This window comes from Geotrypetes seraphini, chromosome 4, assembly GCF_902459505.1.
Source record: "Geotrypetes seraphini chromosome 4, aGeoSer1.1, whole genome shotgun sequence".
Classification (NCBI taxonomy): domain Eukaryota; kingdom Metazoa; phylum Chordata; class Amphibia; order Gymnophiona; family Dermophiidae; genus Geotrypetes; species Geotrypetes seraphini.
In genome coordinates, this window is record NC_047087.1 from 1,315,044 (window position 1) to 1,342,390 (window position 27,347).

General features: G+C 42.2%; 1 protein-coding gene across 6 annotated transcripts in view; it reads right to left on the reverse strand.

Annotated features, from left to right (window-relative positions):
* AP1G1 (adaptor related protein complex 1 subunit gamma 1) overlaps nt 1-27,347 on the reverse strand; it is a 584,387-nt gene that overhangs the window by 277,954 nt on the left and 279,086 nt on the right. For all 6 annotated transcript variants that reach the window (XM_033942090.1, XM_033942089.1, XM_033942091.1 and 3 more), the window contains one exon: nt 14,436-14,534. In XM_033942090.1, coding sequence (XP_033797981.1) covers nt 14,436-14,534 — 99 coding nt within the window. The remainder of the gene's footprint in view (nt 1-14,435; nt 14,535-27,347) is intronic.

Below are 27,347 nucleotides of genomic sequence, written 5' to 3' on the forward strand. Positions count from 1 at the left end.
AACACTGTGAGATGCAAACGGCCAGACCTGTGGGTAGCAGGCAATTGGTAGTTCCATCACAATAATGCACCTGCTCATTCTTCACATTTGATACAGAGTTTCCAGGCCAAACACAACACACCTGTGATTCCTCAGCCTCCCTACTCTCCCGATATTTTCCCCAAGCTGAAAATACCCCTGAAAAGTACCAGATTTCAGTCAAGAGAAGACATCATGCAGAATGTGACAGACCAATTGCAAGTAATCTCAAAAGAGGCATTCCAGTGCTGCTTCCGACAGTGGCAGAACCGTTGGAAGAAGTGTGTGGCAGCCCAAGGGGACTACTTTGAAGAAGATTGGTATAAGATTGTTGTATCTAAATACGAGTATTTTTTATGAATAAAGATCTGATACTTTTTGAACATCCCTCGTATCTATCTTGAGATAAGACCAGAATAGAACGCAATACTCCAGATATAGTAGCACCATTTTTATTCTTGTTAACCATCCCTTTTTAATAATTCCTAGCATCCTGTTTTCTTTTTTGGCCGCTACTGCCACATATTGGGCGGAAGGTTTCATTGTATTGTTACCTATGCAACAAAGGTTTCATTGTATTGTTACCTATGCAACAAAGAGTGCAGTTTAAGATTGTTGCGATTATACATCAGAAGTTATATCATGCTTCCCAAAAGATCTTACAAGATCTTTGAGATCTATAAACCGAGAAGAGAGCTTAGAGATACAATTCTCCAAATATTACGCGAAATACACCATTTCCTACTGCCCCCCAAACATTATGATAGTCGCTCCAGTCTCTTTCAAAGCCGAGTTATACAACTGGCTCTCCTCTCTCTTACTAACCAGTACTTTCCCTGAGGATTTAGGCCAGATTTTGATCACCCCAATCATAAAAAACCCTAGAGAACCTACCAAACTGGCATCTAATTACAGACCAATCGCAAGCACTCCCTTATTCGTCAAGCTAATGGAAGGACTGGTCAACCAGGAACTAGTAATGTATCTGGACAAATTTAGCATACTGCATGACAATCAGTCTGGTTTTCATTCTGGGTTCAGCACTGAAACTGTCATGGCATCACTACTGGACTTCCTCCATACCTTATTCAGTCAGGGTACCAGTGCTCTTATTCTGCAACTAGACTTAAGTAGTGCCTTCGATCTAGTTGACCATGCTATTCTGATTGACTGTCTGGAGTCAATTGGTCTTTCAGATAACATGTTAAAATGGCTTCGGGGGCTTTTGAGCAAACAATCATATCAAGTCTACAGTGACAATTAAAAAATCCTTTAGTTGGGTTAACTCTTGCGGAGTCCCGCAGGGCTCTCCTCTTTTCCCCACATTATTCAACATCTACCTTGCCTCATTAGGGAACTTACTACAAAGCTTAAAGGTTAAATTTTATATTTATGCTGACGATATCACCACTGTTATTTTCCCCTTACTTCCCTGACCTCCAAGACTAAAATTCATCTATCATCCATTCTAAAGGAAATCGAACTATGGATGACCGATTTCAAATTGAAGCTCAACACCGACAACACTAAATTTTTCCTCGCTAGCCCTAATGACAAAATCAAAGACTCATCGATCTCCTTGAATGGTCAGGACTTCCCTATTGACCACTCCATTAAAATCCTGGGAGTCATTCTGGACTGCCACCTCACTTTAAATGCTCACACAGATTTATTAGTCAAAAAATGCTTTTCGGTACTATGGAAACTCAGAACCATCAGAAAATACTTTGATGCACCATCCTTCCGTTTACTGGTTCAATCTTCCATCCTGAGCTTGCTCGATTATTGCAACATTATTTACTTGGGATCCTTTTTAAAAAAACCATTCTAAGACTCAGAGTCATTCAAAATTCAGCAGTTTGACTGATCTTTAGGCTGAAGAAATGGGAACACAAAAGCCCCTACTATCAAAGACTCCATTGGCTGTCCCTTGAGGCGCGAATCCTGTTTAAGTTCTCTTGTCTGTGTTATAAATCAATATTTGGTCTGGCCCCCACTTACCTGGTTTTCCACTTCAATCTGGCAAGTTATCTTTGGTCCACATGAAGAATACATCTGTTCACCTATCCGACAATAAAAGCCTGCCACTACAAAAGATTCTTGGACAGAACTCTTGCCTTCCAGGGAGGCAAATGGAATGATTGACTTAGTATCGTCTTCATGCTACTTCAATTTTAGAAAACTGGTAAAAACGAGTTTGTTCAATCGATTTGTAAACTAAGAATCCACACAGCTCTGCTTATTCAACCAGTAACCCTAAGAACTATATAGCTTTCAAATTCTTTCATTATGTAATATTGTATTGCTGACTTTGATTATAACCTCTTCGCTGATTGTCCAACGCTTCTTACTGTAAACCACCTCGAACTTCTATGGCTTTGGCGGTATATAAGAATAAAATTATTATTATTATTATTATTATTATTATAAATGGGATGAAATTCAGTTTGGAGGGTAGAATATCAACTATGCATGCTAGGATCGGAGCATCAATGATATCTGTCACTAGAGTAGAACTATGGAATGCCTTGCCTGGTATCCTGCAGTTTTGTATGGGGAGGATGAATTTTTAAAAAATCCTGAAAACTCAATTATTTGCCAATACCTTCTTATGCTACAGTATATTTCATTTGATAATCGCCTTTTAGAATTTTTTTGACAGCAATGTATAATTTAAAGCTTGCTTGTATTTCTGAATTGATTGAATTTATACTCTATCCCTGTTTATAACAGGGACAATTAATGATGTTGTTTAGACATGTCTATGTTATATGTGATAATCGTAGGGAAACAAGATTTTATGTATGTGAAATGGAAACTGCATAGTTGTATGCGGTATATAAATTTTTAAATAAATAGTCTATGATGACACCCAGATCCTTTTCTTGGGTGCTAACACCCAAGGTGGACCCTAGCATCCGGTAACTGTGTTTCAGGTTATTCTTCCCAATGTGCATCACTTTGCATTTGTCCACATTAAATTTCATCTGCCACTTAGACATCCAGTCTTCCAATTTCCTAAGATCTGCCTGCAATTCCTCACAACCCACATGTGTTTTAACAGCTTTGAACAATTGTCATCTGCAAATTTAATCACCTCACTTGTCGTTCCAATTTCCAGATCATTTATAAATAAGTTAAATACTACCGGTCCCAGTACAGACACCGTGACATTCCACTGTTTACTCTCCTTCATTGAGAAAAATGACCATTTAACCCTACCCTCTGTTTTCTATCTAATAAACCACAACTGAACTTTGCCACATATCCCATGACACTTTCATTTTCTCAGGAGCCTCTTGTGAAGAACTTTATCAAAAGCTTTCTGAAAATCTAGATACACTATATCAACTGGCTTACCTTTATTCTCATGTTAATTCACACCTTCAAAGAAGTCAAGCAAATTGGTGAGGCAAGATCTCCCTTGACTTGAACCCATGTTGACTCCATCTCATTAAATCATGTTTGTCTACATGTTCCACAATTTTATTTTTTATAATTGTTTCTGCCATTTTGCCCAGCACTGAAGTGAGGCTTACCAGTCTGTAATTTCCCGGATCTCCCCTGAGCCCTTTTAAAAAATTGGTGTAACATTGGCTACCCTCCAATCTTCAGGTACTACAGATGATTTTAGCGACAGGTTACAGATAACTAACAGCAGGTCAGCAATTTCATGGTTGAGTTCTTTTAGTACCCTGGGATGTATACCATCTGGTCCAGGCGATTTATCACTTTTTAACTTGTCGATTTGGCGTAGTACATCTTCCAGATTCACTGAGATTTCATTCAGTTCCTCCGCATCATCACCCTTGAAAACCATTTTCAGTTCAGGAAGAAGATCTTCCAGTTTCTTCCGTAAAGTCCGAAGCATAGAATTCATTGTCTTTCCGCTATGGCCTTATCCTCCCTGAGCACCCCTTTTGCTCCTTGATCATCCAACGGTCCTACAGATTGGCAACATCTTCAACTTGCACAGGGAGTGAAATTCATGATTTACAGAGATAACTTGGTTTTTTTTTTTGCATAGCACCATTGTGCAAACAAGCATCCCCTCCCTCCAGAAAATGCATGTTTTTTCCATGGATAGGAGCTGAAGTTATCTGTGAGTTTGGTATCAGCAATATGATTAAGCATCTTTATTGGTGCTTGCTGCCTGTAGCCCAGTAAAGGCTGGGGTGGTTTTTGGATATGAATTTTTAAATTATTTTGATGCTGGTTATAGGTTTTGACATACTGTTTCTAGTGTAATAGATATATCATTCTGGACAGACTAGTTAAATCCCAGTGCTCGCAAACCATGCCGAAGGAATCCACTCCAGTTTTTGAATCCCTCCTTCTTCACTAGAGGACTCTGCTGTCCCCTTCAATTTTTTCTTCTGCATGTGAGCCAGGAGTGTATCTGATCTGCTCTGTATATTTTTTCCAGTGTTTTTCACAGTTTTTTGACTGATTTCTATGTCAAGAGCTCCCCTAGTCAGCTCTGCCTTGCATGGTGGAGAAGCAGATTGAGGTCTACCCCTGGACAGGCCAATCCCTTTGTGGTACCTTTTGGAGCTCAGGGTCCATTCCCCTTGTTGCATTGCTCGCCTACTTTGTTGCAGGGATTTGAGCACAGACTATCAGGCATATGTAGGAGGCTCAGTGGGGTCTCACTGGGTGCTGACTGCATTTCTCCCCCCTCTAATTTTCATATCTGCAGGGGTTCGAGGCTGTCAGACACTTATCAGACCGGCAGCCTGAAAATTCAGTGCTGGAGGGGCGGTCTTTTTGAGGCAGTGATTTTTCCCAAATTCTTCTACCTTTGGAGCTGAGACAGGCTGCAACACATTTCCAGCACAGGTCACAATAAGTAAAGCTGTTACAGCCTATGAGGAAAATTGTGTGGGTCTGTAAAACGTTATTTCTCTAGGTATTTGCCTCTTCCCTTAGGTTCTCCCACCTCTAAAATTGCTAGGTTTTATTGTAAAAGCATTTTGGAGCCATTTTTTGGTGCCCAAATGCTGCAGTGGCAGCCATTTTGGATTCCCAAATTTTTCTTTTCTTCTTCTTTTTTTTTTTTTTTCCAAAGTTCTCCAGAACCTTCAAATTGCCTCAAAACTGGCAGGAATGGAGTCCTTGGGCTCTTTTACCCCTAATTCATTCCAGGTTTGCATTGTATGGGTGCATTGTATGAGCGCCCTTGTGTCATGTATTGCGCAGCACATGAAGGGGAGGGTGGGAGCAGTCAGCTTAGCCTCCCCTTTGCGCGCTAGGGCTGATGAATGGTTGGGGATCTGTTGATTCATAGTGAATCCCTTCTAGAGCCCTGGAATGGCAGTCATCCTAATTGCAGGGGCACAGAGACTGCGGAGCCCAAGAGAGACAAGCTATAGTCATCTAATGGAGACTTGATGCTGCCTAATATAGTATTTTCTCCAGAATTTATCAGTCTAATGTTGGAGCCTTTCTGGATGGCCGAAATCCCCAAGGAGTGTCTGACAGTGCACCAAGAGTCCCACTTGGTCCGACCTTAACAAATTCTACAGAAAGTACATGTGACCTCAACCACTGCCCATCATATCTCTTAAAAACCTCCAGCACAAAATTCCATGCCCTATTCCTACAATGGATACAAACCATGCTCACAAATGGCCTTTTCCCAACTGACCTCAGCGAAAGTCGTCACACCGATCCTAAAAGACCCTAAAGGAGCAACCTCTCTATGTTAAACTAACAGAAGGGCTAGTAGCCAAACTCCTCACCACCTATCTGGAAGACCACAACATACTCCACCCCAAGCAATCTGGCTTCAGAACCAACTTAAGCACAGAGACTCTACTAGGCTCCCTTGTTGACACGACTAGACAACACCTCAGCACAGGCAAAAAAATGCTGCTCATACAACTGGATCTGACCACAGCATTTGACCTGGTAGACCATAACATCCTACTGCAAATTTTGGACACAATAGGTATCACCGATAAGGTATACTCATGGTTTGAAGGATTCCTTAAATCCTGAACCTACAGAGTAAAGTCGGACAAAGAAAAACAGAACCTTGATCCAACCCCTGTGGCGTACCCCAAGGATCCCCACTATCCCCCACTCTCTTCAATCTCTATACTGCCTCCCTCAGCGCCTGCCTGGACAAACTAGGCCTAACCTCATATAGCTATGCTGATGACATCACCATTCTCATACTTTTTGATCAACCCAAGCCTTCTATGACAGACACACTACACCGAACACTAGAAATGGTAGTAACATGGATGAGAGATCATAAATTGAAGCTGAACCCAGATAAAACAAAATTCATTCTCCTCGAAAATAACAAAGTCCCAGCCATAACAAATATAGAAATTAACTCAATCAATTACCCCATTCAACCCACCCTAAAACTACTAGTAATGACGATAGATGCTGCACCATGCAACCACAAATCAATTCTTTGATTCGGTCTTTACGGAAGAAGATGTAAGAGATCTACCTGAACTGGAAATGGTTTTCAAGGGTGATGATGAAGAAGGAACTGAAAGAAGATTGGAGGGTGGCCAATGTTATGCCGATTTGTAAAAAGGGCTCTAGAGGAGATCCGGGAAATTACAGACCGGTAAGCCTATTTGAATGCCATGCAAAATGGTGGAAACAATTATAAAAAAATAAAATTGTGGAACATGTAGACAAACTTGATCTAATGAGACGGAGTCAGCATGGGCTCAACTGAGGGAGATCTTGCCTCACCAATTTGCTTGACTTCTTTGAAGGTGTGAATAAACATGTGGTTAAAGGTGAGCCGGGTGATATAGTGCAGGGGTGCCCAAAAGGTCATTCACGAAGGCAATGTGAGTCAATCTTGAAGCCTATCCCGTGCTCCCTGATAGACTTGCGTTGCCTTCGCATTCTACCTGCTTCCCGATACGGTAAACAGAAGTGCCAGGCCATGGAATATCTTCCTGGCTGGCCCGGAACTTCCTCTCCGATGTCAGAATTGATATCAGGTGGAAAGCTGGTTGGCCCAGCGCTTCTGTATACCATGTCAGGAAGCAGGAAGAGCTCACAACTCGGCGGCGGGTGCTTGGGGGCCTGTTCCCCGATGGCGGTGGATTAGGGGAGGGCAGGGTGAAAGAAAGAAAGAAGGGAAACGGAAAGAAAGGGCGGACAGGGAGACAGAAAGAAGGAAAACAGAAAGAAAGGATGGACAGGGAGACAGAAAGAAAGAAAGGAAACAAAGAAAGAAAGGGCGGCCAGGGAGACAGAAAGAAAGAAGGGAAAGAAAGAAAGGGGGAACAGGGAGACAGAAAGAAAGATGAATATGATGAAACCTTCCGCCCAATGTGTGGCGGCAGCCCAAAAAGCAAACAGGATGCTAGGAATTATTAAAAAAGGGACTAAGAATGTTATAATGCCCCTGTTTCACACCTTTGTGCGACCTCATCTGGATTATTATGTTCAATTCTGGCCTCCTTATCTCAAGGAGGATATAATAGCGCTAGAAAAGGTTCAAAGAAGAGCAACCAAGATGATAAAGGGGATGGAACTCTTCTCGTATGAGGAAAGACTAAAATGGTTAGGGCTCTTCAGTTTAGAAAAGAGATGGTTGAGGGAAGATATGATTGAAGCCTACATAATCCTGAGTGGAGTAGAACAGGTACAAGTGGATCGATTTTTCACTCCGTCAAAATTAAAAAGACTAGGGGACACTCAATGAAGTTACAGGGAAATACTTTTAAAACCAATAGGAGGAAATTTTTTTTCACTCAGAGAATAGTTAAGCTCTGGAACACATTGCCAGAGATTGTGATCTGGAGGAAAAGTCCCTAGTCTGTTATTGAGAAATACATGGGGGAAGCCACTGCTTGCCCTGGATCGATAGCATGGAATATTGCTACTCATTGGGTTTTGGCCAGGTACTAGTGACCTGGATTGGCTACTGTAAGAACAGGCTACTGGGCTATTCTTATATTGAAAGAGGGGCATAAAGGAGGAGTTCTCATTGATTAAGAGATTCAGAGTCCAGAATGGTAGGGGCTCCAGAATGAACCTGATGCATGACCCGGTTCAGGCCTATCTCTGCAATAACTGGACTATGTATGATTTAGAGGAAATTAGAACTTAAGTCTGCACCAGTCTGAGAGGATATAAGAAAGAAAAAAGGAAAATCCATTGACAGTTGCAAAAGAAGGCACTTGTCACTAGATCCCAACTGGTTACAACTGAGCTAGATATCCAGGAGAAATAAGAGGAAGGAAAAATTATGTTCTTACCTGTTAATTTTCTTTCCCTTAGATGCAGCAGATGAATCCAGAGACCAATGGGATAGCACACATCTACCAGCAGGCGGAGATAGAGAAACTGATTAACAGGTGGTCCTATTGGCTAGCACTCCTCCTGTATCTCCAGTATAGCTCCTTGCCCAAGCATCCATAACCATCAATAGGCATAGCAGGTAAAAAACTTATTCCCATAACAAATCTCAAAAGGCAATAATACAGAATACAACCCTCAATAATAACAAACTGCGAAAGTTGGAAAAGAAAAAACCGACAGACAAAATCCAGAAAGGGTGGGGCTCTGGATTCATCTGCTGCGTCTAAGGGAAAGAAAATTAACAGGTAAGAACATAATTTTTCCTTCCCTAGCAACAGCAGCAGATGAATCCAGAGACCAATGGGATGTAGCAAAGCAATCCTCAATCTGGGTGGAAAGCAAACGCCGCCTCCGCAACAACCAAAGCACTAAACGCATCTACCGCATGCACCCCCACATCCAACCAGTAATGCTGAGAGAAAGCACTCTCGGAAAACCAAGTAGCTGCGAGACAAAACTCCTTCAAGGAAAAAACCTCTGGACCGAGCCCAAGAACCAAGAACCTTTGGACCATCGCTCCGGCGGAATGGTCATGAAATTCTTTCGCCAACCGCTTCCCTGCCATCAAGCAAGCGTAAAGAATGTCCTCCTGGACCCATCGAGCGATGGAGGCTTTGGATGCCGCCATACGTTTGAGGCGTCTCATGAAGAAAACAAAAAGGTGATCTAAACAACTAAAAGTCATTAGAAACCTAGCTCGCTGAGAACGCTACACACTTTCAAAAAAATGCAGTGAATAAAAGCACGTCTCCCCATTTCTCCTCCCAGGATGGAGGAAAAGTGAGAGTGACATAAAAGAAAGGATGCCACCTCCTTAGAAAGAAATTGTGGACCGTCCGAACTGACACCCCAGATTTTGTAAATCAGAAATAGGAATCCCTGCCAAACAAAGTCTGCAACTCAGAAAACCGCCGAGCTGAAGCCATGGCCACAAGAAACCCTGTGTTCAATGGCACAGCCCTTTAGAGTGTCAAAAGACAAGGATGAAATGAAGCCTTCGGTAAATTGCGAAGAAGTACCTTAAGACTGTACTCCGGACCGGGCTTTCTAAGAGGTATACGAATATACCATACTCCATTTAGGAACTGAACTACATGAAGCTGAGAAGGAAGTGAAGAGCAATATACCTAGCCCTTGTAACAAGCTAAGAATGGCACTTGAAGCTGAAGGGAACTGAACGCAATACACTTCTGGCAAAAAAGAACTCTGTAAGGGAGCAAATGTGGAGAAGTACCCAAGAAAGGAAAAACCTCCAAAAGGAAGCAGAAGCCACCGGTGAAGACATCTGCATCGCTTGGACAAGAGAAGAAACAACCTGCTTCGCATAACCCTTACACGTCACCCATGACTTTTCAAAAGCTAGGTCACAATACCAAAGTAGTACAAATATCCATGTTGATCGGACCCTAATTGAGCAAATCCTGAGATACCAGCAAATTCAACAGTCCGGCTGTCAAAAGACTCAAAAGAACCGCATAGCAAGGATGGCACAGCCAATCCATAGATTCTACAAATACTGTGCCCTGAAAGCAAGCTTGAGATGGCAAATCCAAGCCATCATCAGCCAGGGGAAAACACCGAAAAAAAAAAAAGGAAAAAGAAAAAAACCAGAGGCGAGAAAGAAGACACGCTGCTACCCCCTCCGACTCCCACTCCATGTGCCCGTCGAAGAAGCTAGGAAGCTTAGAATTTTGAGACGAGGCCGTGAGGTCTAATTCCAGGAGATCTCACTTCCATAAAAAGAGCTGGAACGCCTGAGCCAAATTTCTCAATATCCAGGATGGAGAAGATTTCACTATTACTAACATTTACACTTTCTAGAGCGTACACGGCGCTGTACACTGTAATATACAATAAATGAGCCATGCTCAGATTTCGCGGAGAGAAAGTCTATCCAAACTCTTTTCCTGACTCATAAAATGATCTGCCAACAGAAAAGGAAGATGAGGGTCCACCCACTGAAGTAGAACCACAACTTTACCTGCCAACTGAATACATCACCTACTGCCCAGGCTATAGAGAAATACCCCCATCATAATACTGACTGAAAAGATCTTCAGCATCATTCTGGAAGAATGGTCTGAAGCTCCAGAAACGGTAGCCCGACCATGCTCCAGAGTAGAAGAATGAACAAGTACTGAGTCGTCTCTTAAGACCAGACTCCTGGAGCTGAGGATGGAAGGCACTGAGCCTCCTAACCCGACAGCCCGGGATGTTTGGTGACCATGAGCTAGTCCAGCAAAGACCAAGGCATGCCTTTGAAAAGAGAAATATCGCTGAGCCACCAAATCATACAGAGCGATGCATGAGGAGCCTACCAAATAATTGGAGCCCTGAGATACCGGGAACCACCGGAACAAACGCGACTGCTGTAGCGTTATAATGGGAAAGCAAGCCGAAGTTCCCAGTGGAGTCAGCAACATGGGTCCTAGAACCTGTACAGAATCCCATACTCTTGGTCATGGTGACCGAAGAAGAATGCAAACCTGAGACTGTGACTCATCGCCCTAGTCTCTGGGAAGAAACACATTTCTCTCTTATATGAATAAAAACATCTCCCTGATATACCTATAAATAGTACAGGAGAAAAGAGCGCTGTGCAAATTTGAAGATTCACGTCCAAAGAACTGAGGAAAAGAAACCACCCTTTTCGTGTCAGTCAAATGTCCCGAATGGAAGACGTCCAAATCAAGCAGTCAATCAAGAAGAAATAAGGTGAATCACCTGGTAGCGCCAAAACGGTACCACTGCCCACATTTTCTAAAATGTTCATGAAGCCTTGGGTAGGCGAAATGGCATGTGCCAAAACCAAAAGCGCTGCTCCAAGAGAGGCAAGCAAACCTAGTGCCGATTCGGAGTCCATAATGAAAATGTAAATATTCTCCCAGTTTTTCCACAGAAATGTGTAACCCTGAGAAACTAATTCAGCAGAATGGGATCCAGCCTGCCCAATGCCCCCGTCTTGGGCACCATGCAGTAAGTGGAACAACGTCCCTTAGTTCCCGAAGAACTACAAGAACTGCCCTGAGGACCAGTAACACTTAAAAGGGAAACACAAAACATAAAGACTCCAAGAACGAACTGGAAACCTGAGGAGGATGCAAAGTTGCAAGCATCCTGAAAAATGTTCACAGCCCCCTGACCTGACATTATAGCGTCTTCTCCCTCATGAGAAAGCCTGAAGAGTCATTGGAAGAAGTCAAGATCCCCTCAGAATGAAATGCAGAAGGCAGGGAACGGCAGGAATAGAACTGTAGGATCTTTAAGAAGAAAGAAATTCTTCTAGGAAAAAATCAAGTTTCGCAATGTAAAGAAGAGTATACTGGAACCATGAAAACAGTACGAACTCCATGCAACGTGAGCGAAATACGTATGTCCGTAAAAGTGAATACGTACTAGACGCAATCAAGATGCTGCATCTATCGCCCCGTGGAAAACAACAGTATCCTAACCGGTATCAGAAAAAGCTCACATCGCTAATGAGAGCTTCAGGGTTGAGGCTAACAGCCACATAGCGCGCGCTCCTGCGCGGGTTTGATAGAATAGGTAACTGGCTCCTAGTTAGAAGGAGCTGCACAGCCCTTCTGTCTGGTTGGGGGGGTCCGTCTAGCATGTGCCATGAGAAGATGGCGACAGGAGAAATCAGCGTGATAAGAATGGAAATCTGAAGTCCAGGCCCTCTCAGAAATAGAGAAAGAGAGTCCTGGCCACAGGAAGATGCGAAGTGTCATTATGCCCATAGAGACAGCCTGAACTTGGAAACTGTTAGTACTACCTTTAGGCATATATATCCTATGCCACTACTAGACACATGCAGCGCAGCACAGAGGCCCAAATAAGGACAGTTACCAACAGACAAAGGCTCAATTTGCAGGGACCCCAAGAGAGACAATGAGATACCCTTGTGAAATACAGGGGTATCTTACGGCTGATCTCACTGTGCCGTGAGGTGCCGTATGTCGACCCAGTGCGGAGACAAACCGAGACTGGGTGACCTAGCACAGGTCAGAGTCTCTCTGGTAATCCCCTTGAGTGCTAACCCCAGAGTCCGATTAAACTAGCATCTTCCTTCAAGGGAATACAGCAGTAACACAGCCATAGACATATAAATCTGCCTAAGCTTGTCCCAAAGCTGGTGAAACACGAACTTGTCTGAACCGGAAAGGAGAGAAGCCGCGGCATACCCTGACCAAAGTCAGCTGTAAATAAACTACTGGAATGCTGCAGCTTTCTTGCCATCGCCGGAGACCCAAGCGCATGCCTGATTCTCACTGACATGTGGCCGCTGCATCAATGCTCCTAGAAACATAGTCGGATTCAAGCCCCGCAAAATTTACCCTGCCGCAGCCTGCATAAAAAGAAAATCAGACTTGGGGAATAACCAGAAGAATGGTGCGGTGCTGCCCACAGCGCCAGAAATAACATGTCCCATCTCATGCGCGCTGCTATAAACCAGCACCTGCATAATCAGCTGCACATGGCCGTGAAAAACACCGACGAAAGAGAGCCTCAGAATAAACAGGACTACTACTGCTGCACTGAAACCCAACAAGGAGAACAAGTGCGAGCATGAAATCACACCGCTACTGTCGCGCTGTAACCAACAAGGAAACCAAGCGCATGCATGCAAAGAGCGGAAAAGTCCCAGCTCCCTCAACGGATTTCTAGTCATAAAACTTAGCCTCAATAAAATATCCATTCCTTAAATTTACGATGACCGAACCCACAGTACTAAGACTCCCAAACAGAACCTGAAGTTCAAACAACAGTAAAAACCAGACATACTCACAAGCTTGTTGTTAGGGCCGGTTGAAGCCAGTTAGAGCTAGTAGTGCAGCAATAACAGGACAGAATGTAGCAACTGTGGTCTCTTTTTTTTTTTTTTAACAGAGAAGGGAAAGAAGAAAAAATTGAGACCCAGTCAGACCCTCTAGCAATGGAGGGTGGGTGAACCAGGGACCTGGGGGGGCCCAGGTGTAACCCCTAAAGCCGGCACCGTTCAGCCGGACATCCATGTCTCACTGAAGAGAAAATCTCAACAGGAGAAATAGCATTGCCAGCTCACTGAAGAGAAACCTCAACAGGAGAAACAGAATGGCAGTCTCACTGAAGAGATACCTCAACAGGAGAAAATAAAGTTCCAGTCACAGCCAGAATTCAGGAGCTAGTTGAATAGCGACCATTTCCTGCTGGGAGATAGAGAATACTGGAGATACAGGAGATACAGTGCCAGCCAATAGGACCACCTGTTAATCAGTTTCTCTATCTCCGCCTGCTGGTAGATGTGTGCTATCCCATTGGTCTCTGGATTCATCTGCTGCTGTTGCTAGGGAAATGGCCAAGTTGAAACTTTTTTTTTTTTTTTTGGAAAGGACAGAACCAGAGAGAATGATCCCTTTCTAGCGAGAAAACACCTAGCAGGTAAGAGAGAAAACCTTGATAGCTAGCTCTCTAATCATGGGCTGATTTTCTACATTTCACTCATTCAAGGCCAACAGATCTGGTCTGGAATCTGATTCAAAATTCTGAAAGCAGAAAAATGTCAAAAGTTTTTCATTATGCATTTCATATGTTCAAATAGAATTTCAAAGACATAAAAATATAATGCATCACTCCACACATATATTAACACAATTCCTTAGCCAGGAAATGATACAGCTTTTTTACTTCACTTCCTGATTTTTTTGAATTTGGAATGATATTATGGTCCTGCCTTAAGTTGGCTGCAGTTTGATTTGTGACATTAAAGCTATCAGATCAGATTCTGTCTGAGTGCCATAATCTGTGGAATTGCTAATGAGAAACCATGTTAAAGACACCACCACTGTTGAAAATCTATATACAGTCTGTATAAAATTCTTTAGCCACTTGTAACTTAGAAGTACCGTACAGCCCATGGGTAGATACAATCTAGTCTTTATTTCCCATAAAAGTAATAGCTCAATTTAAAAATCTAAAGTGAACCAACATGCACATAAAAATACCTATGTACAAACTGTGGGACAGGATGGGAGACAGTATTATGTATCATTGTGTTTTTCTGATTTTGGCAAAGTTAAATATCCACTCACCCGCAGACCACTCTCAGACTTGATATCCATAATAGTCAGAACGGTTTCATAGAGAATGGCATTTCCTACATTTTTACTGGTTTCTGTGTTAGTTGCAACCTGTAACATTTACAATCTGTAGTTATTTCCTAGAAATGGAGCCATTAAAAATTACAATAAGAAATGTAGATAACATTCTGGTCTATATGAATGATCCAGCAACAAATCTCTTCCAGGCTGCAAAGATTTAATATGAAATTTGGGATGACAACCGATTAGACTTAAAATTCCCTATATATATTAATGCCTTGCAAAACAAGTTGACATTTGATCAAAGGGTTATGAAAGTACAACTTGTAGGAGAACAGTTATAGAAATCTGGGTATTATGCATCTAACTTAAATGGTTATACTTATGAAACAATCAAAGGCTACTAAAGGACAAAATCTGATGCACAGGCATATGATATGGTTATTTTGTAGTATATGAAGAGTAAATAAAATAGTTAGCTTTCTCCACCAATTAATTTTCCCCCCATTTGCCTATAACAATGGCAGTGAACTTTGATACTAATGTATTCCTATTTGATAGCCTGCTAACATTATCAGACTGGGTAAGAGGAAAAAAAAGGAGAGGCGGTTTCACCAAATATTTATTTTTATTTAAAAATAAATAGCATTCATTATATACAATTCTAAGCTGTTTACAATTAAACATATATAATAAGGTAAACACAGATATAGATAAAATACAAATTAGAGAATGACGCAGGGAAAAAGTTTGACCCATCCCGTCCCTGCAAACTCTGTCTGATCCCATCTACACAAGTCTTGAATAGGTATGATTTTATACTGAAATGATTTTATTAAAGTATAAAAAGAAACAATATTCTGTACAACTGTCATTTTATAAAATAACAAATACAGGAAAAGGATCAACAAAACCTGTCTCTCCTCACAATATCCCCTCCACTTTCAGGAAATGCTACATAGAAAATGCTACATAGAAAATTCATCCTAACGCAATTCCTCGATCATTCACACAGAACACAAATGGGTCATTCCATGTCAAGTGGACCAATACTGAAAACTGCCCACGTTCGACCCCCTTTAAATCAAACCAAATTTTACAGGGGTGTTGTCTAGGGTCTCAAATGAAACTGCAAATTTTTTTGGATCTATCTCAATTTGGTCAGGAGTTGGGGTGGTTGAACAAAAGCAATCGATCCACTCCCAGGCCTCATGTGACCTAAAACGCCAACTTTGCTTAAGCACTGCGGCAGAAGGAAACTACCTAGGAGGCTGAAATTTTGCAGTTTGGTACAACACCTTGGGGCAAGTTTCTCTGCCAAGTTTGAAATCTTTTGCAAATGTGCTTCCATTTCTACAGGTCAGCAAAGTAGGCAAAAATATTCACAAACGAAAAATTTTGGCACAGTTTGGCTCCATACTACTGCTGGTAGGTAAGTCAGCTGAGGGTACAACTTTACCAGCAGATATGTACCATGAGATACTTCCAAGATTTGAAATATGAGCTTTTACAGTCAAGTGAATCTGAAGATATGACCATCCAAAAATATGGCTTTATGCATTTATGCAAATTTTCACTGGTTTTCAGATTCAAATATCTCTAATGTGTAGGGCTTTTAAAATATTTTTTTTTTTTTTAATTTACTCAATTTTCTATACCGTTCTCCCAGAGGAGCTCAGAACGGTTTACATGAATTTATTCAGGTACTCAAGCATTTTTCCCTGTCTGTCCTGGTCGGCTCACAATCTATCTAATGTACTTGGAGCAATGGGGGGATTAAGTAACTTGCCCAGGGTCACAAGGAGCAGCGTGGGTTTGAACCCATAACCTCAGGGTGCTGAGGCTGTAGCTTTAACCACTGCGCCACTCTCTCTTTGAAAGAGCATGTTTTTTGCTACAGAAGCTATCCTGTTTCATCTTGGACCCGACCTTTTTTTTTGGTGAGAATTAAAGCTTCAAAGATAAGCATTAGTTGTATATGCACACAAATGTTTAATATTGAAACGATGCATGTTTAACACAAACCGTGTTGTATGCAAATGAACAAGATACATGAAGTTTCACAGTTAAGTTCAGATTATTACTGTTTTATGATCCCCTTCCCTGTATCCATGCATTTTTATACACCCACTGCCACTGGTCGTGAAGATCATAACAAGTGTATTATACAATACACTAAGACCACATATTTATCAGTTATTGATGCATTGTCTGAAAGACATTCCCAATAGTCAGATAATACCATATAAATTTCCTTTTTTTATTTTCAAATCAAATACAAAGTGCAAAGAATATACAATCAAGTAGTACAGTAAACAGCACTTATATCCAAACAAATACATTTCTCCCCCTCCTTCCCCCCTCCCTGTATGTGTGTAAAAATTAATCAGAAATTAAAGGCTTATTCTATTATTCAGTTTTAACAAATTCTGCTAATGGACCTCATGTTTCTTTAAATTTTTTATTATGTCCCAAATGTTTCAGAATTCCCAAATGTTCAGAATTCATTCTTTCATATTTATAATATTGACAGAGTTTCCCAACAAAAGTTGAAATTCAATCTGTTCCAGTTCTTCCAGTTTCTTGTGATTAACTGCATAGTTACCCCCGTCATAATAAGAAGTCTGTTTTTGTTTGCATCAATTGGACTTCAAGGTTGTAATAAGGTCCCAAATAAAAAATATCATACGACAATGGAATAGAAGCCTCCAATATCATATTGATTTTACCCCAAAAAGACTTCCAAAAGTTGAGTATCAAGGGACAATAAAACAACAAGTGATCCAGTGTCCCCACTGTCAAGATGACAGTGCCAGCATTTATTAGACTTTGAACTGTCCAACTTTTGTAAACGAACTGGGGTCCAAAAAACTCTATATTAACAAAAAAAACCAAGTTTGTCTCATAGGCGCTGATGCTGTACATCTCATTCTCCAAGTCCAAATCCATGGTCATTGAGTAGCAGAAATCTACTGCTTTATCTCAATGCTCTAAATGTCTTAAGCTTGTTTTTGGGTTTTTATTTAAATATTCAGATATTAGTTTGTACCACTTGGCAGCCTGATGCCCTTGCAAATCTGTCTGGAATCATAGGCCCGGCAAGCTATACTGATTTTTTTTAAGGTACACCAATCAGGGAGCCCTTTCTGAATGGCCTGTTTCAATTGCAACCATTTATATCCTTGAGATTTTGAAATGACAAATGATTGTTGCAATTGTAATAAATTTGCCATTTTCCCATTCTGAATCACATCATCTAGAGTTCGTATGCCTGCCTGCAACCAATGTTTCCAGAGGATTTTAGACTCGCCGATTTGTATCTTGGAGTTTAACCATAGGGATTGACACGTGGATTGTTGTAATGGAGTAGGAGTTAAAATATTAATAATTTTTAATGTAATCCAGGAGGAAAGAATAATACTATTGTCCTTCTATATCTGAGGAAGCTTGATACTCAAAATATAGTTAAGACGTAATAGGGCCAAGAGATGACTTTCCAGTATCAACCAATCTGGTAAATTCTCCATGAGTTCAAGAAAGATCCAATACATACCCTGACGCAAAATAAAGGCTTGATACCTGTAAAAATTTACCCCTCCTGCCAATTGTAATTTGCAAAGATACTAAGGCTATTCTAGCAGTTTTACCCAGACAAAGGAATTTTGTAAGAATTCCATTTAGTTTTTTTATAAAAATAACTCTGAAAATAAACCGGTAACATACTCATTTGGTAACAAACCACAGGCAAAATCATTATTTTGATGGTTTGGACTCTCCCCCACCAAGAAAGATGTAATGGATTCCAATGCTCACACATTTCTTTGACTTTCAATAATAAAGATTTTTCATTTACTGCCATTGTGCCTTCCAATGTTTTTTGAATCATTATACCCAAATATTTTATTCCCTCTTCCTTCCAAAGGAATGGGAATAGATCAAATAAACCTTTTACACAGTGTATATTCAATGGAAGCATCAGGGTATCTTTTCCTGAAGTTATATTTACATAGAGCCATCTACCCATGGGATCAGCCCAGAAATCATCAAATGTAGTAGAAATCTTCTTGTTGATCAGGATTGGTACGCCTGCCTTTTTCCCTATAGCAGGAGCAAAGAAGCAATGTTTTATCCAGCCCTCCTTCTAACTTAGCAGATTCAATTGTTGATAGATAGGTCTCCTGAATGAAATAGATATCTGCTTTTTGAACATAAGAATTGCCGCTGCTGGGTCAGACTGATGGTCTATCGTGCCCAGCAGTCCGCTCACACAGCGGCCCTCTAATCAAAGACTAGCACCCTGAGACTAACCCTACCTGCGTATGTTCTTGTTCAGTAGGAACTTGTCTAACTTTGTCTTGAATCCCTGGAGGGTGTTTTCCCCTATGACAGACTATGGAAGAGCGTTCCAGTTTTCTACCACTCTCTGGGTGAAGAAGAACTTCCTTACGTTCACATGGAATCTACCCCCCTTTTTTTTCCTTTTAAGGGGTGATTGAGTCCATTCACGTTAAAGGAATACAATTTTAAAACCATTTTATTTGATTAAAATATATTAAAAAATAAGCCACCAATTTCCTTTTGACAAAATTTAAAAATAGAATTACCACACACATCCCAAACCCTTGCAAACCCCAACACTCCCCATCCCCCCCTTTCCTACTCATTTAAATATCTCATGGTCAGCTTGGATACATGTAGGCAGAACTATGATTCCCCCCCCCCGCACTAACTTTATTTATTATATGTAGATAAATAATACATATACCCTTTCCAATCATAAATATATTAATAGAATTATACATCTCCCAAGATTCAACTCAAATCAATTCATACTTAAAGAGATAATATATAAATCAGCACGTATCTAAATTCATACATATCATAAATCATTTTTACTATTAAAATTATAAATAAACAGGTAATCATAAATAACAAATGCATAAAATCAAATACCTAAAGATCAAACCTAGCAACCTCATTTTTATCTTTAAAATCAATGTAAATTTCATACTAATACCCCAAGAAGCAGCAAGAGGAACTATATAATTAATTCAATTTTCTGCCACCCCCCCTTATATAATTCAATTCCCCCCTTAATTAATATCTATTATCTAATTAATTCTCTTAATTAATTATGCATGTAAAATCATCATATTTAGTATCTATCAGTTCTGAGTGTGCCACCCAAACTTTGTTTTCACTACTGACTGCAAAATATACTCAGTTACTCAAATTCCTAAAATTTCAGAAATCTTATTTTAAATCCTTCAGAAATGGCATCACCTGACTCCAGCATTCCTTGAGCCCTGTGCAAACAGAAAGTCCTAAAGTTTCAAGACTGAAAGTGTTGTTCCCAAATTCTTCATACACAGCCTATTATAGAATCAAGTAATGTTTTCAAAACTGAAGTTTACTTTCCCAAAATTTGAAAAAATTTTAGCATAAAAGTACTGCCTTTTTAAAAGCTTAGCTATACAATCCAGTGCAGTAATACAGGGTTTTAAGGCCACTACAAGAGCAATTCCCAGCACTGACAGGGAATAAGGCAGTGAACCATACAAGCAGTTCTCTTTGAGACAAACAGTATAGTCTACTCTAGAATGTTACAATAACAACACTTTCTTTTTCCTTTTCTCCTTCCTTCCTCCCTACTAACTCCTTCAATTAATACCACTGCTCAAGGAGTGTAATACACCAGCCACCAAATGAAGCTTAATGATTTCACTTCAGGGTGAGACAGCCTCTTGCTCCTTCCTGGCTTCTATTGGTCTTGAGCAGCAGTTCTAGAATCACTAGAAAAAAATAAGAAACACAAAAGTTGGCTACTGGTCCACCACATTCCCCATGAAGCAATATGCACCAATAAATGATTGGATATGTAGAAAGCATTAAGTTTCCATCACCCCCACAGCATATTCTGCTAATCTTCTCTCAGTCTTTCACAATCTTTCCCTTTCTTCCTCTACTTCCTGAACAACTTTAGTAGTAACCTCGGGGCTGAACAAGACCTGATGCAGACATGACTGGAACACTTCCAGCTTCACGCCAGGAAGTTAGCTAAAGGCAACAAGTCTGGGGTAAAAGGGATATCCCAGAAAGCATAAATTAGAAAGATACCAAAGACTATAGTTAAAAAGCCACTGACAGTGCCAATAATATTGTCCAGTGTCATGTGCTGTCATTCCCTGAAAAAGATGGCAGAGCAGGTCATAACAGCAAAGGTGAACATAACATAAGAACATAAAAATTGCCGCTGCTGGGTCAGATCCGTACTCCCTGGAGGGTGTTTTCCCCTATAACAGCCTACGAAACAGTGTTCCAGTTTTCCACTATTCTCTGGGTGAAGAAGAACTTCCTTACGTTTGTACGGAATCTATCCCCTTTTAACTTTAGAGAGTGCCCTCTCGTTCTCCCTACCTTGGAGAGAGTGAACAACCTGTCCTTATCTACTAAGTTTATTCCCTTCAGTATCTTGAATGTTTCGATCATATCCCCGCTCAGTCTCCTCTTTTCAAGGGAAAAGAGGCCCAGTTTCTCTAATCTCTCACTGTACAGCAACTCCTCTAGCCCCTTCACCATTTTAGTCGCTCTTCTCTAGACCCTTTTGAGTAGTACCGTAACCTTCTTCATGTACGGTGACCAGTGCTGGACGCAGTTTTCCACGTGAGGGCATCCCATGGCCGGGTACAGCGGCATGATAACCTTCTCCGATCTGTTTGTGATCCCTTTCTTAATCATTCCTAGCATTCTGTTCGCTATTTTTGCCGCCATCGCACATTGCGCGGACGGCTTCATCGACTTGTTGCCCAGTACTCCCAAATCTCTTTCCTGGGGGGGGGGGGGGGGGAAGGGAGGGATTTCTTCAAGTACCGCCCCAGACATCCTGTATTCGTGTATAATATTTTTGTTACCGACATGCATCACCTTACACTTATCCACATTGAACCTCATTTGCCATGTTGCGGCCCATTTCTCGAGCGTGTTTGTTACATTGCATTTCTTCGGAATCCTCTTGCATCTTCACTACTCTGAATAACTTAGAATCATCTGCAAATTTAATCACCTCTCTCGTGCCAATTTCTAGATCATTTATAAATATGTTGAAGAGCATGGGCCCAAGCACCGAACCCTGTGGCACTCCATTTACTCCCAATCTCAATCTCTGTTTCCTAACCACCAGCCAATCTTTAATCCACGTGAGTATTTTACCCTCGATTCCATGGCTTGCAATTTTTCAAAGTAATCATTCATGCGGAACCTTGTTGAATGTCTTCTGAAAATCCAGATATACAATGTCGACCAGGTCATCTTTGTTTATCTGCCTGTTTATTCCCTCGAAGTGCAACAAGTTCGTTAAGCAAGATCTTCCTCGTCAGATCGTGTTCGTCAAGCAGTTCAGCTATAGCTCCTTTCAGTTCCTTGATTACCCTCGGATGGATGCCATCCGGTCCCGGGGATTTATCCTTTTTAAGCCTATTAATCTGCCTACATTCCTCTTCAAGACTGACCGTCAACCCTGTCAGTTTCCCGTCTTCGTTTCCTGCTTAGAGCCTGTCGGCTTCCAGTATGTTGTGTATATCCTCTTCAGTAAACACAGATGCAAAAAATGTGTTCAGTTTGTTGGTGATGGCTTTGTCCTCCTTTAGCACTCCCTTTATTCCATGGTCATCTAACAGCCCCACCGCTTCCTTCGCGGGTCGTTTCCCCTTAATATATCGAAAGAACGGCTTGAAGTTTTTTGTGTCCTTGGCTATTTTTCCTCGGAGTCTCTTTTTGCCCCTCTTACCACCTTATGGCACCTGCTTTGATGCTGTTTGTGCTTTTTCAGTTTTCGTCCGTTTTTGTCCGAAGTCTTCTTGTCTCTGATCGCTTCCTTCACCACTACAGTGAGCCATGCTGATTCCTTGTTGTTTTTCCTCTCAGATCCCTTGTCGATACGCGGTATAGCACAGTTACTTACCGTAACAGTTGTTATCCAAGGACAGCAGGCAGATATTCTCAACATGTGAGTGATGTCATCCATAGAGCCCCTTAGCGGACAGCCTCGCAAGCAGACTTGCTTGTAGAACTTTCAAAGAGTTCACGAGCGCCTTCCCGCCGAACGTAGGTCGTGCGTCTCCTGTGAGGTACCTCAGTTCAGATAGCTAGCTAAGAAGCCAATCAGGGGAGGTGGGTGGGTTGTGAGAATATCTGCCTGCTGTCCCTGGATAACAACTGTTACGGTAAGTAACTGTGCTTTATCCCAGGACAAGCAGGCAGCATATTCTCAACATGTGGGTGGCCTCCAAGCTAACCAGAATGGGATAGTGGGAGAGCTGGCAATTTAGGAGAATAAATGTTGTAAAACTGACTGGCCAAAATGGCCATCCCGTCTGGAGAAAGAATTCAGACAATAATGAGAGGTGAATGTATAGAACCAAGGACTAAATGGCAGCCTTGCAGATTTCCTTAATAGGAGTTGATCTGAGGAATGCTACAGACACCGCCATAGCTCTAACTTTATGGCCCATGACTCGACCCTGCAGAGGGAGACTAGCCTGAGCATAGCAAAAAGAGATGCAAGCAGCCATCCAGTTGGAGATGGTACGCTTGGATCAAAGGAGATGAAAAGTTGAGGAGCAGTTCTGTGAGGTTGAGTGCGTTGCAAGTAGAAAGCTAAAGCATGTTTACAGTCCAGAGTATGAAGCACTATTTCTCCAGGATGAGAATGAGGCTTTGGAAAAAAACACTGGAAGTACAATGGATTGATAGAGATGAAATTCTGAAACCACTTTAGGTAAGAATTTTGGATGAGTACGGAGGACCACCTTGTCATGATGGAAAACTCTGAAAGAAGGGTTTGCCACCAGAGCTTGGAGCTCACTGACTCGTCTATCAGAGGTGAGTGCAATGAGAAAAACCACTTTCCAAGTGAGGTATTTAAGATGAGCCGAATCTATTGGTTCGAATGGAGGCTTCCCTTCAATAGGCTGATGAAAAGCAGCAATGGCACTTAGGTGGACTCTAATAGATGTGGATTTGAGTCCAGAGTGAGACAAGTACAGCAAGTAATCCAAAACTGAAGACAAGGAGATAGGTTGCGGCTCCTTGTGATGAGTAGTATAGCAAGTAGAAAATGTAGTCTATTTCTGGGTGTAACACTGCCTAGTGGACGGCTTCCTTGAAGCCTCTAGAATGTCCTGTACAGATTGAGACAACTGTAGAGTGGCAGTTAGATTGAGAGGTACCAAGCTGTTAGGTGTAAAGACTGAAGGTTGGGATGAAGTAGAGACCCTTGACTCTGTGTAAGCAGATAGGGAAATACTGGTATGAGTAGAGGCTCCCTGCTGCTGAGTTGAAGTAGAAGGGAGAACCAAGGTTGTCTGGGCAACCGAGGAACTATCAGATTATGGTGACATGCTCCTTCTTGAGTTTGACAAGAGTCTTGAGAATCAGAGGGAATGGAGGGAAAGCAGGGAATGTATAGAGAAACTGAATAGTCTATACCAGAAGGAAAGCATCTGCCTCGAGGCGATGAGGAGAGTATATCCTGGAGCAGAACTGAGGCAGTTTGTTGTTGTGGGGAGACGCAAATCTATCTGAGGAGTTCCCCATTGAGCAAAAATGTGATGGAGAGGCGAGGAATTGAGTGTCCATTCGTGAGGTTGTAGAAGACGACTCAATTTGTCCACCAGACAGTTTTGTTGCCCTTGGATATAGACAGCTCGCAGAAAGATATTGTGAAGGATTGCCCACTTCTAAAGCTTCAGAGCTTCCTGACAAAGAGGGAGAGATCCTGTTCCTCCCTGCTTGTTGACATAGTACATGGTGACTTAGTTGTCTGTTCGAATGAGGACTACCTGGTCATGAAGAATGTGTTGAAAAGCTTTGAGAGCATTGAAAATTGCTCCGAGTTCCAACAGATTGATGTGACACTGACAATCCATGCTGGACCAATGACCATCGAGATGAGCCCCCCAAGCATAGGTTGAGGAATCTGTCATGAGAACCTTCTGATGAGGAGGGTGTGAAACAGTAAACTTCTGGAAAGATTGGAAGAGAGCATCCACCAGTGGAGAGACTGCCTCAACGAAGGAGTCACTGTAATATAGTAACATAGTAGATGACGGCAGAATGGTCCATCCAGTCTGCCCAATCTGATTCAATTTAAATTATTATTATTTTTTTTTCTTCTTAGCTATTTCTGGGCGAGAATCCAAAGCTTTACCCGGTACTGTGCTTGGGTTCCAACTGCCGAAATCTCTGTTAAGACTTACTCCAGCCCATCTACACCCTCCCAGCCATTGAAGCCCTCCCCTGCCCATCCTCCTCCAAACGGCCATGTACAGACACAGACCGTACAAGTCTGCCCAGTAACTGGCCTAGTTCAATCTTTAATATTATTTTCTGATTCTAAATCTTCTGTGTTCATCCCACGCTTCTTTGAACTCAGTCACAGTTTTACTCTCCACCACCTCTCTCGGGAGCACATTCCAGGCATCCACCACCCTCTCCGTAAAGTAGAATTTCCTAACATTGCCCCTGAATCTACCACCCCTCAACCTCAAATTATGTCCTCTGGTTTTACCATTTTCCTTTCTCTGGAAAAGATTTTGTTCTACGTTAATACCCTTTAAGTATTTGAACGTCTGAATCATATCTCCCCTGTCTCTCCTTTCCTCTAGGGTATACATATTCAGGGCTTCCAGTCTCTCCTCATACGTCTTCTGGCGCAAGCCTCCTATCGTTTTCGTCGCCCTCCTCTGGACCGCCTCAAGTCTTCTTACGTCTTTCGCCAGATACGGTCTCCAAAACTGAACACAATACTCCAAGTAATGTGTTGAGAGAATGGGTCGGAAGCTTGCTGCCACTGAGATGCCAGGGTCCACTGAGGAATTCTGAGGTGAAGTCTGGCAAAAGGAGTCACGTGAACTGTAGAGGCCATGTGACCGAGGAGAACCATCATGTGCCTTGCCGAGAGTGACATGAGGGAAGATACTCGTTGACAAAGGTGAATGAGAGTGTCCTGACGTGATTGAGGTAGGAATGCTCTGAGTTGAACAGTGTCCAGTGTCCAATAAACTGTAGAGTTTGGGAGGGGCGTAACTGTGACTTGGGAAAATTGATTTCGAACCCAAGACTTTGGAGAAATGCTATAGTCAGTTGGATCGCTACAATAACCTCCTGTTGAGATGATGCTTTGATGAGCCAGTCGTCAAGATATGGAAAGACTTGAAGACCCTGCCTCCACAGGGCTGCAGCCACCACTACCACCAGGCACTTCATGAAGACTCTGAGAGATGAGGCGAGGCCGGAAGGACCCGGTACTGAAGATGTAGATTCCCCACCCGAAATCTTAGGAATCTGCGAGAGGCTGGATGAATTGGAATATGAGTATAAGCCTCTTTGAGATCTAGGGAGCATAACCAATCGCCTTGATCCATCCGGGGATACAGTGTTGGAAGAGAGAACATCCAAAACTTTTCTTTGACAAGAAATTTGTTGAGAGCTCTGAGGTCCAGGATAGGTCGCAAATCCCCGTCTTCTTTGGGACTAGAAAATAACGGGAATAAAAGCCCGTGTCCCGTTGGGTCAAGGGGACTTCCACAACAGCCCGGAGGTGAAGAAGAGCCTACAGCATCCAGGAATTTAATCTGCCTACCGCAGCTGGAGGTGCCTAGGTTCCAGTCTAGCCCCAGATAATTGAAGTCGCCCATGATAACTGCATTTCCTCCCTTGCAGTTGCGTTTAATCTCGTCCTTCATTTCTCCATCAATTTCTTCGGACTGCCTTAGGGGTCAGTAGTAGATGCCGAACTTCGTTTCCGTTCCATTTGTTTCCGGAATTTTGACCCATAGAAACTAACTTATTCTCTCCAGTAGACTCAATTCCCTCTTTGAAGATGACATAATAGATAGGAGTCACCACAGATGTATTAAAGATATCTAGGGCCTTGTTAAGATAGTTGATTTGTACACTAATACAAGCCACCAAGCAGAACAGCAGCACCCAGCCCAGTGATTCTGTCAGAACCAGCTTGCCTGCAAACAGCTCCATGATGACGATTCCCAATCCTTTGACACAGGACACAGAGTATGAGCCAATAATAGAGCAGATCATGTCTCTCTCATCACAGATGGACAGTGTAACATGCAGGAAAGATAATAGTTAAACTTCAATAGCCTTTCCGTTCTCTTTCTGTACTTCCAGCGAGACACAGAACTGACTGCTGGTAGTCCCGTAGTGAAGTAGAATGGTTACACAGCTCCGGAGAGCTGGTGTTACTACATAACAGACAGTGCAACCCAGAACAAGAAAGCAATGTTACTTACCGTAACAGTTGTTATCCAGGGACAGCAGGCAGCTATTCTCACTAGTGGGTGATGTCATCAGACAGAGCCCCGGTACGGACGTCTCACAAGCACGTGTTGCTTGTAGAAACTTAAAAGTTTCTAGATGCCCGCACCGCGCATGCGCCGGTGCCTTCCCGCCCGGAGATCCGGGCGTGTCTCCTCAGTTCAGGTAGCTAGCCTGAGAAGCCAACCCAGGGGAGGTGGGTGGGACGTGAGAATAGCTGCCTGCTGTCCCTGGATAACAACTGTTACGGTAAGTAACATTGCTTTATCCCAGGACAAGCAGGCAGGTATTCTCACTAGTGGGTGACCTCCAAGCTAACCTCAGTGGGATGGAGGGGGAGTTGGCGATTTAAGAGAATAAATTTTTCAATACTGTTTGGCCAAACTGTCCATCCCGTCTGGAGAGGGTATCCAGACAATAATGTGAGGTGAATGTGTGAACCGAGGACCAGGTGGCAGCCTTACAAATTTCCTCGATTGGTGTTGATCTGAGGAATGCTACTGAGGCTGCCATTGCTCTGACCTTATGGGCTGTGACCTTACAAGGAAGTGATAATCCAGCCTGGGC